The sequence below is a fragment of the Empidonax traillii genome, unplaced genomic scaffold, assembly GCF_003031625.1.
Source record: "Empidonax traillii isolate 1590-97213 ecotype Southwest subspecies unplaced genomic scaffold, ASM303162v1 scaffold1167:size305969, whole genome shotgun sequence".
NCBI classification, from domain to species: domain Eukaryota; kingdom Metazoa; phylum Chordata; class Aves; order Passeriformes; family Tyrannidae; genus Empidonax; species Empidonax traillii.
In genome coordinates this window covers 179,529-190,324 of record NW_020956360.1, presented here as the reverse complement: position 1 = coordinate 190,324, position 10,796 = coordinate 179,529, and the positions used below count along the sequence as shown (strand labels likewise).

At 60.7% G+C, this 10,796-nt stretch overlaps 1 protein-coding gene across 1 annotated transcript; it reads left to right on the top strand.

Annotated features, from left to right (window-relative positions):
* Window positions 1-3,248: 3,248 nt before the first annotated feature.
* Window positions 3,249-5,763, top strand: DLX4 (distal-less homeobox 4). Its single transcript, XM_027905597.1, has 3 exons — window positions 3,249-3,525; window positions 4,535-4,728; window positions 5,512-5,763. The coding sequence occupies exons 1-3, from the start codon at window positions 3,249-3,251 to the stop codon at window positions 5,761-5,763; spliced, it is 723 nt and encodes a 240-aa protein (XP_027761398.1).
* Window positions 5,764-10,796: the final 5,033 nt, after the last annotated feature.

The window sequence follows — 10,796 nt, the reverse complement described above, 5'->3', positions numbered from 1 at the left end:
CCGCGTTCCCCCTGATTGTTCCCGGGCTGGAGATAGCGCGGTTGTTCGTTAGTGTGGCAGCGGTGGCGTGTGGGAGGGCAGACGCCAGGCTGTCTGCTCCCACTTTGTTCGGCTTGTTATTAACTTCTCCTTGGGCTGCCATTAACCCAGAATTCCTGTACTTGGCTTCAGGCTTTCCCCGCGCCGCTCTATCTGCAGCGCCTAATTACAGCTGTTGGGATCTCCCTTTATCTCGGTGCATCTTGTAGGTTTGTTACCTGGCACATGCTTTCCTGTCCTCCCCCCCTACACCACCTCCCCGCCCCACACACCCTTCCCTGCACCCCTTTAATCCTTCCTGCTTTCATCGGCCTCGGCAGATGGAAAGGGAGAAAATCTGAAGTCTCCATCGCCTGGGCTTTGCTCAGGTGAATCCAGGGAATCCACATCCTGGTGCCCACCGGCGGGAGCGTCCGTGGGCAGGGGACGGGCAACAGCGCTGCGGATCCCGCATGTCCCAGCGTATTCCCTGCCACCTCGTGGGGCTTGGCATGTGCCAGCACCTTCCAGCCCTGAGCCCGAGACTTTGAATTGGCTCTGAGCGTGGCCTTGATTTATTTTTTTAATTTAATGCGAGTTGACTAGATGTATTTGCTTTGGCAGCAGGTCCCCCCTCAAACCCCAAACTCTGCTAAAACAGCCCATCCTGTCTCTGCCAGCCCCAGCCGACACAGCCAGGGGGTCTGGGACCTGACCCGGCTGTGCCCCATGCCCGTATCCCTGGGGGGCACGGGCTGGGACCTATCTCCCCCCAAAAGCAGTCCCCGCAGTTTTCTACATCCTGAAGGCTGATCCCACATTCCCAAGGGAATGTGGAGCAGGTGGTGCTGTCCCCGTGCCCACCCCTTAGCACAGGATGGGGCTATGATTGGCACCAGGAAGGAGGAGGATGGTGTCACCACTGCCTTGATGCTCACCCTGGGCCATCCCATGCCATGTGTCCCACTTGGAGACCTCCAAGTGGGGGGACCCTGTCTCCCTCCAGCCCCCAGGCATGGTGGGATGGGGTGAGTGGGGGTCCCTCCTTGTCATCCCAAATGAAACAGCTGTGACCGCTTGCCCCAGGAGGGGATTTGACCCCAAGGGTCCCCCTGCCTCTGCCAGAGGACCCCAAAACTCCCATGGGGACACCGTCCCTCCACCAGCAGCCAGCACAGGGCCCCTCTACTCTGGGACAGACATTTTGGGGCACTTACATATAATTATGGGTATTTATCACATCTACTTCGCAGCAGAGAGCACAGGGATCTGGGAAGGGGTGCTGGGTCCCACTGGATCCAGCCCTGGGAGCCTCCCTGCCCCGTGGGCAGCCTCTGTGATGGAGGGGGACACAGTCCCCAGTCCCAGCATCCCCCTCCCACCCTCAGCTCTGGGGTGAGGAGCCCCGGAAGGAGCGGAGCCACTGGGAGCTCATCCCAGCAAGCCGGCACCCGTCCCCAGAGCCGGTGGGAGCTGAGTCACCCAGACAGGGAAAGTGAGGAGCAGGATAAAAGCAGATCACTGGAGGTTTTCTTTGGTACTAGCCCTCGGTGCCGGCCAGGCCAGGCTCCCTGGAGATGCCTCAGCCGGCCTGGGCAGGGCTGGAAACATCTGGATTTCTCCTTGTGCTTCTCCATTTGCTGCTTCGCCCCCACACTTGCCTGGGTGGGGTTGGGGGATTTTCCACATCGGTCCCTGGAGTTTGGTGGGCCCCACAGAAGTGGCAGCATGGCTTCTCCCTGTGCCCTAATTTAAGGCTCATGTTGAATTTTGGGTCTGTGTCATCCATGAGGATCATCCCAGGGACACAGCTCTGTGCTGGGATGGAGGGACATGGGGACTCCAGCACTAAGGGGAGTCTGGCTATGCTGGAAATGATCCTTATGGTGCCACGAGGGGAGGTTTGGGGAGGCGGGGATGGGGAGAGAAGCCACCAGCTACAACAGGCGAGGGGAAGGGTTGCACTGGGAGCCTGGGGCAGGACATGGTCCCCGCGTGTCCCGGGGTTACTCAGGAGCTTAGCTATTTATATCAGAGCTGCTGGCCCCAGTTCAGGGTGACTCAGGCCCGATGGCCAGACGGAAACATGTTTTGAAGATGGTCTAATGGGAGGGTGGGGACGGGGGACCCTCCCAGCCAGCACCCCCGGCCTCCTGTCACTGCTCCCTCGGGGCTGCTCCTCCCGGGCAAACCCCTCGTCAGGGGTGGCAGCAGGGACAGCCCTTGTGGCCACAGCCCAGCTCGGCACGGGCACCCCGCTGCCTTCCCCGAGGTGCCACCGCAGCGTCCCCAGACCCCGCGGTGCAGCTCACAGACCCCAGCCCGTGCGAATTCCACCCCCAGCACCCGCTGGCTGTCCCCAAAGGCGGTGACAGCAGCCCTCGGCCCCAGCCGGGGGAATTTGCCCTCCGTTGTGCCCCGGCTGGCAGGCGGGGTGGAGGCTGCGAGGTCCTCCCGGGCTCCACGCACCCGCCGGGGTCAGGGAGGGAGTGGCCGGGCAGGTTGTCACCCGCCACGGGAGCGGAGCCCCGCGGGGACCGGGCCCTGCTGACGCCGGGAAGGGGCCTCCCGTCTGTCGGGGGGTGGTTCTGGGGGTCCCACCCCCGTCTGGCACCCTGCGTGCCCCCTCGCAAGCCTCCCTGAGCGCAAGGATGGGAGGTCCGCCGGCGTGTCCGACCTTCCCGTATCCGTCTGTCCCTCATGGATGAGCTAAGCGGCCTCAGCTTAGCCCCGTGAGTGGGATGTGCCACCAGGGCTGCCCCACGACCCCTCGGGGGGACGAACCCCTCAGTGTAGTGTGTGTATAGGGGGTCACCCTTCTCCCCCTTGGCCCTTGAGGTTTGGGGGGTCCTTGAGAAGGGGTTACCCCCCCAAATACAGATCACGCTGCAGGTGGGTCAGCCCCCACCCCCACGGAGGCTCCACCAGGACATGGTGGGGGGTCGGGGTGCCCCCCCAGCCCCGGGGAGAGGTCGTATTGGCACAGGTGGTGGTGGGGAACCTCGAAGGGGGTCACACACACACGAGGGGCTGCACCGCCGGGGGGGGTGGGCACGGGGTGAAGGGGGTGCCCCGGGGCGTGACGTCACACGGGGGCAGGGCTGGGCGGGGCTTTCAGGGCATCCCCGGGAGCAGGGCCACGGCAGCGCGGAGCCCGTCGGGGGGCGGCGGGGGCTCGACGCGGCGCTGCGGGGGCTGCGGGGGCTGCCCGCCCCGGCCCAGCCCGCACCATGACCATGAGCTCCGTGGCCGAGAGCCTGCTGGGGTCCGACCCCTCCAAAGCCGCCTTCCTGGAGCTCGGTCCCCCCCAGCACTACCCGCTGCACGGTCTCCCCCCCGCCGGGCACCCCCAGCACGACCCGCCGCCCTTCGCCTCCTACGGCCGGCCTGGACATTATCCGTACCCCGGGGGAGCCCCCCCTCCGCCCCACGGGGGTCCCTACCTACCCTACCCGGCCCCCGGCGCTCCGCACGCCCCGGCCCCCGGCGCCAGGATACAGGACACAGGTAAGGGGGATGCGGGGGGCTCGGCGCTGCGAACCCCCCACCCCGGGCACCCACCTGGCGGGGAGCGACGGGGCTGCACCGGAACGAAGCCGTCGGAAGCGTTCCGAGGCTGCGCTGCCCCATCGGGACGGCAGCTCTGCGGGGCTGCGCGCGGCCCGGGGGTCCGCGGGGGGGTCCACGGGGCCCGGGGGTGATGTCCTCTCTCTCCTAAGAGGGCCTTGACACGCCAGAGACCCATGGCTTCAAGGAGTCCCGAGCATGGGGAACATTAGCCCCCCACTACCTGTACCCTCCAACCAGAGACCCTGGCTGCTTATAACCTGCATCCCGAGCCCCCACTTGCCCACACCCTGCAGCCTGTGCCCCCCCAGGCCGGGCAGACCCTCCCCTCTCCCCATCACAGCCACACTCTCATCTCAGGTGACTGCTCCGTTTCATCCCTGTTTCCCGCTGTTTTCCCCAAAAGCTGATGCAGAAACCTGCAAGCTGAGCCACCCTGTAGAGGAGCGGCCTCTGGGTTGCCCCATGGAGGGGTCCTGAGCCTGGCTGAGCTCCCCCAGGCCCTATTGACCCCCCATCAGCTGCCGGGGAGCCGTGGCTGTGGTACTTGGGTGCACAGACATGCTCGACACCGTGCCCAGAGCTCACCCACACCCTCCATGTGCTGCTGAGCCAGGGACCGCCAGTGTGCCCACAGCTCCTGTTGCCCCCTCCATCCCTCCGAGGGGCCTTGCCTTCTCCCCCCCAGGCTGGCTACGGGGCAGAGGGGCCTGTGTCCCACGTATTTTTGGACTTGAATAGTGATATTGGATGAATAATCCTATTCCTCCCTTCCTCCTCCTCTGTTCCTTTGTCTTTCCCTGAGGCTTGAACAAGCAGCAAAGCCAAAGCAGGTCCCCCCTTACTCATGCTTCGAACAGTGATGGTTGTTGGGGGGATGGTTTGGGGGATTAGGGGTGTTTTTTTAACCAGTGTCTTGGCTTGACTCTGTCTCCCGTCCCAACTCAAGAGCATGAGAAGACCCTGGCCGTGCCCAATGGGGAGCTGCGCATCAGCGGGAAGGGGAAGAAGCTGCGGAAGCCACGGACCATCTACTCCAGCCTCCAGCTCCAGGCACTCAACCAGCGCTTCCAGCAGACCCAGTACCTGGCACTGCCGGAGCGCGCCGAGCTGGCGGCACAGCTGGGGCTCACCCAGACCCAGGTACGGCACGGGTGAGGGGTCTGGACACCCAGGGACACTGGGGGTGGTCATGGCCATTGGGATGTGCCACGTGTTCCGGAGTGACTCCAGATCCAGGCCGCGTCCCACTGCCGGGGCGCATCTGGAGCCGTGCCAAGCCGGGCCGTGCTGCGGCAGGGGAGCTGGCGCCGGTGGGCCCGCAGGGCTCGGGTTTGGGGCGCCCCTGCTCCCACCTCCCAGCGGCACCGGGACTTTCCCAGCCCCGGAGCCTGGCTGCCGGCCCAGCCGTGCCCGGCGCTGGGCGGCCCCGGGCCGTGGGACGGGGCGAGTGGGTTTTTGAAGGCGATGGGGAGAGACAGGCAGGCGGCAGCGGTGCAGCCCAGAGCCAGGGGCGAAGAGAGCTCATAAAGCCGGGGAAGAGGAGACAAGTGGGAACCTGCCGGCAGCGCGGGGGGGACCGCGGGAGGAATGAGCGGGGCCACCACCCCAGCACAGCGGGTGCAGCCCAGCCCAGCCCCAGCAGCCGGCGCCCGGCTGGGCCGGTGGGTGCCACAGCCTGAGACACAGAGGGGAGGACATGGGGATTTCTACCTCGTTCTCATTCTGTCTGGGCTCCCTGTGCCTCTTCCCACATTCTCCATCAGCTGCCCTGAGTGGCTCATAGAGCTGAGCTCCAAGACCAGCTTATCTCAAAGAGATGGTGCACACGGGGACCCCACAGAGGGACTGTCGTTGGTGCTGGGGGCTTAGAGGGGGCTGTTGGCCACATCCTCCTGTCTCATGCCTCTCTCTCTCCTCCCCCAGGTGAAGATCTGGTTCCAGAACAAACGCTCCAAGTACAAGAAGATCATGAAGCAGGGCTCAAACGCGCCCGACGGGGAGCATCTCCACACCACCCCCTCCCTCTCTCCCTGTTCCCCCAACATCCCCCCACTCTGGGACATCCCCATGCCAGGAAAAGGCCCCCCCCTGGCCCCCAGCAGCTACATCAACAGCTTTGGAGCCTGGTACCAACCACACTCACAGGACGCCATCCCACGGACCCCCATGATGTGACGGTGCCACCGCTCCAGCACCAGCTGGATCAGGAAGGGACAGTGAGGGGGATGCTCTGCTGCCACCCCTGAAGGACTGGGAAGCCCAGCGAAGGCCTGGGAGATCCCAGCGAGTGGAGAAGGAAGAAGAGGAGGAGGAAGGTGACAGGAGGAGCCTGGAGACCACCTGCTCTGTGGTCCCAAGTGACACAACGCCTTGGAGCACCCATCCCCGTGGGACAGGACTCGGCCTCCAGCTGCAGCCATGGGTCCCCTCATTCATGGACAGGGGGCAGGGGGACCCCAAAAGGGGCTAGGGATTCCCTGGACCCCCCCAGCCTGGCTTTATTTATAAACACTGTTTGTTATTGTAAGTGCCCTCCTTCATAAGCAGACTGAACTCTGGTTGGTTCTGCTCCTCCTCACCCACCACTGCTTTCAGAGCATTCCTAGTTTGGGGGAGAGGCTTCCATCCTGCTCCTCGGGGGGCTCCCACTTCCAAAGCTCCTGGAAAAACAGCCCAGAGGGGCTGAGCAGAGGGCTGGGGCTGTGTCCCCCACCCCCCCAATCTTTGCAGGACCTGCTGCTGTTTGCACTCCCCTGAATGAAACTGCAATTACCGTAATTGTGGGGCCAGGAGCCCATGAGGGGCTTCTTGCCGCCTGCTCCGGGTAATTTTGGCAATTTGGAGCTGTTGGAGATGTCTCCTTTAATAGGGGTGGGAGCAGGAGGGTGAGGGGACATAGGCCAGGGGTTCCTGCACTGTGTCCCCTGCAGTCCCGTGGACGCCTGGCCCTGAGAGTGACGGTTTTTGGGAGCAGGGGGTAATTTCCTGCTGCAGGTTTGGCAGTGAGTAACCTCTCCCCTCCTCCCTTTGTGCTACCAGAGGCCAGAACCCGACTGGAAAGTACATTCTTGTGATTTTCTGCTTTTCCCATGCCATTATTTTCCACTTTTCCCAATCCTGCTCAGTATTTATCACCCATGGTGGGGTTGGAACCCCACTGGGGCTCTCCCTGCTGATTCCCCACTGAGCACAAACATACAGTGACCAGATATTCCCACTCGGTAATTCCCCTGCTCCAAGGATCCTTTCCCACCATGGGGACCACATTTTAGGAGCTCTGTTTGCTTTGTGCCTTCAGCATCACATGGGGTCGGAGTCATTCCCAACATTTGGCTCCCACCTGAGGAGTTGGGATCAATAACTGGGAATGGCATGTCTGGGGCTGGTGACACTGGGGACCCCCAAGTCTCTGCTGGCATACACAGGGCTAGACATGATTCTTTGCCACCCTGCCAGGGTGTATCCCTCGACCAAGAGGTTTTGAGTGCTGGCAGTGATCCCACAGGATGGTTGTCCCCAGCTGTGTCCAGCGATGGCATGTGGGTGATGTCCCCAGCACCCTGGGGACACTGTGGCTGGCACTGACTGTGATCCAGGGCCAAGTGCTTGGTGGATGATGCTCCCTCCCAGTGGGATTTTCCCAGAGTGATGGAGCCCACCCGCCCCACTGAGACTTTAGGGAAGGAGATGGATCTGCTTTGCAGCAATGCCAGAAAATAGGAGAATTTCCCATCCAGAAACTGGGATAACCCAACTGCTTGGGTGGGATTTACCCTGAACAGGGGCTTGGGGATGGAAGGGGGGGCTTTTCTTTGGGAATTACAGCCATGGAAAGGGGTTGGTGGTCCTATCTGGATAGGGAGGCTTGGGATGCTGCCCTGGAGGAGCTGCGTGCTGGGCATATCCCATCCCTGCAGATTTGGGGTGACCTGCAGAGCCAGCTGTGCCACAAGGGAAGGATCCCTCGGGATGGGGGAAGCAGGAGGTAGAGGCCGTGGCGCCTGCTCGGCGTTCCCGACGGATGTGCTGCCAAGGACCTGCAGCCAGAGCCGCTCACAGGTCCTGTCTTGCAGTGGGAGGGAAGGAGGGAAGGAGGGAGGCAAGGAGGCAGCAGCCTCGGCTCCAAGGCCTGGCTGGTGCTCGGACCTCCAGGGGGATCCCAGCAGCCACCCACACCCATGGGAAAGCTACAGTCCACCCCTGCCCTGGAAAGGGGGAAGGGTCTGGTTAGGACACCCCTGGATGTAGGGAAATCCCTTGGGCACAGCTGGGAACCAGGTCCCTGATACCATCCCAGGTCCTGCTGGGATGGGTCATGGATGGGGGTCTGTGCCCTCAGGAAGGGGTTTGGGGCCTGTTCTGCCTTTTCCCAGCTGGATGGGGATCCAGCTTCCCTCTGCACCCAGGAGAGGGGCAGCACAGCCAGCCTGGCATTGCTGACCATGATTGTCACCCTTCTCCACCAACCAAAAGTGTCCCTGGCGGGGACACAGGAAAGGCCAAGACATCTCGGTCTGGTGGGGACCGGGATGTCCCTGGACCTGTTCCTTCCTCCACCCACACAGCCTGGAAATCAGGTCTGGGCCGTGGGGGCACTTGATGTCACCTCCCCATCCCCAGCCCAGGGAGGGTGATGGGACATGGATGGGGACACCCAGGGAGAAGAGACACCCCGAGGCCCCCCAGGAGCACTCCTGTCCTGTTTTCCAGGGGCCAGCAGCAGCGGTGGAGCCCCGGCTGGCAGCGATGCCGTGACTCCGGCATCGCTCCGGGTTAGCCAAGAGCTGGGATGGGCACAGAGCCATGGTGGATGCCAGGCTGGGCTGTGGGCGGGCAGCTGCCCCCGCTCCCTGTGCTGGCACTGGGTGATGCAAGAGGCTGGAAGGGATGTGTTGTAACCGGGCAGGACCCGCGTGCCGCTCTGGGAGGGCTGTGCCGGGGCTTGTGGGCGATGCTGGGGGCACATGGGCACTGTCACCCCCCATCTCTGGCCCACCAGGGCTGCAAAGCACAGCTAAGCTCCCACCCTGCCCGTGGCCACTGGAAAAATCCCCTTGGAGGGGGTGGATGTCCCCAGTGTCACAGCATCGCCATCCCAGTGCTGCACTCCATCCCATCCGGGGATAACTGGGATAACGAGGGGTGGTCGTTCTATCCTTGAGCCAGGGGAGAAGTGGGATGCTGGGAGAAATGTGGTGATGGAGTGATATCCCCATCCCTCTGGGAATCCTGCCTCTGGCTCCCAGACCCCATCCTGGTCTTGGGAATGTGCCAGGATGCCGAGCTTGGCCCCAGGGAGGGATGTCTCGATCCCACAGCCCCTTCTGGAGAGCTCTGGGGGTCTTGGCCACCTCTGAGCTGGAAGAGCTGGAGGTGATGCTGGTGGGGGCCCCCTTGGAGTGTTGGAGATGGGGATGAGAGAAGAGGGAAAGGGGACAGGCAGCCCAGGGGGACCTTGCCCAGGCAGGTGCCAAGGGGTCCTGCACTCCCTGGGCACCCCCAGCCCCAGGGACCCTCTGGAAAAGGCTCTGAGGATGGGACAGAGGAGTGGGACAGGAGGGATTTGGGGACTACAGGAACTCAGGCCTTCCCAGTGCCCATCCCTGTGGTGTCAGGGCTGCCAGGGGACTCCAGTTCCCAGGCAGTGCTGGAAGGGAGCAGGATTAGAACCTGTCCATGGGCAACAAGGCACCTGGAATTTATATAATCCATGGATATGTGATCATCTGCCTTTTTAATTTTTTTCCCTTCACCTCTAAATTAAAAAAAAAAAAATTAAAAAACATTAAAAAAAAGAGAATATATTAAAAAAAAATTAAACTTGTGCCACTGAGCTTCCTACTCCAAGCTGTGACACTTGGATTCCTCCTCTTCCATCCTGGAGCATGGGATGGGAGTAGAGAAGTGAGTGCAGCTCATGAGGGGGATTAGAGAAACCCCCCCAAGGGTGCAAGAAGGGAGGTTGGACTTGTGTGGACTTGGGAATGGGAAGGGGATGCTGAAAGCTGGATACATCCCATGCCACGCTGGGGATTCCCTGGATGACCCCACAGAGAACTGGCGGGGGCTGAGGGGTCCCCACAGCCAGGGGGGTAGGGTCAAGGTCACCTGTTCCCAGCACTGAGGGTTGCTGGGGCATCACCCCCACCCGTGACACGACACTGGTGACAGTGGGAACAGCAGGACAGGGACACCACAGCCCTGGACACCCATATCTGGAGGGGTCTTGGGGTCACTTGAGCCCCCCAACCCCATAACATGACTGGGGAAGGCACCATCTCCACAGGGGCAGAGCACTGGTCCCATGGGATTGGGATTTTTAGGGGGTTCTGTCCCCCACGTGGCTCATGGGGTGTCTCCAAAAGGGGCACGGTGGCAGCCCAGCCACCTTCCCAGTCTGCATGGCTGGGAGCCTACTGGTCCCAGTGAGAAGAGTGGGAGGGAAGCGCTCAGGGAATACTCCGAAACCCAGGAATAAAATCCTTTCCCTCCAAATTCCCTCTCAGCAGGGCAAAGTGGGATTTGGGGTGAGCCAGTGCCATCTCTACCCATCAGCTGGTGCCATCTCATGCCTGATCACACTCCCAGTTGCCCCCCAAAAACAGGGCACAAAAAAATAGGGTTTAAATACGCATTTCCCAAGGTGGGAAAAAAACAACCCTGCTCCCCCAAAAAAATGGGGGAAAAAAAATGGTGTTTGAGAATTCAAGTTCAAAACACTTTTATTAATTTACATTTCTAGCTCGGCTTTGGTGCCCTAAGAAAGCAGCAAAGGACATTCAGGGGGACCCCCTTTTCCTTAAAAAAAAAAAAAAAAAAAAAAAAGGACAAAAAAACAGATCAAAACCACTTTGGTTTGGAACAACTTTATACAAACAAACCTTATGTACACTCACTTTTTTTCCCCCAAACACCCCTATTTATATAAGGCAACATAAATAAGGTCCCCGGGACTGTACAACACGTATGAACACTCCTTAAAACGGCACTTTCAGCTTAAAAAAATAGCATTATTCTCTTAAAAAATAGGAAAGAGTTAGTGTTTTTTTTTTCTCCCTTAAAATATGTTGTCGATTTAGTTAAAAAATAGGCATTTTTTTTGTCATTCCTTAACCCACACCCAGAGGCACTGCCAGAAAACAGAGACTGACACAACTTTCCTCTTTCAAAAATAACTTAAACCATTCCTGAACTGTTTAAATATTAAA

Bases quoted from the DNA above. Each gene is read 5' to 3' on its own strand.
- DLX4 (XM_027905597.1), top strand. From the start codon at position 3,249: ATGACCATGAGCTCCGTGGCCGAGAGCCTGCTGGGGTCCGACCCCTCC. The intron at 3,526-4,534 runs GTAAGGGGGATG...TCCCAACTCAAG, and splicing joins CGCCAGGATACAGGACACAG to AGCATGAGAAGACCCTGGCC. The intron at 4,729-5,511 runs GTACGGCACGGG...CTCCTCCCCCAG, and splicing joins TGGGGCTCACCCAGACCCAG to GTGAAGATCTGGTTCCAGAA.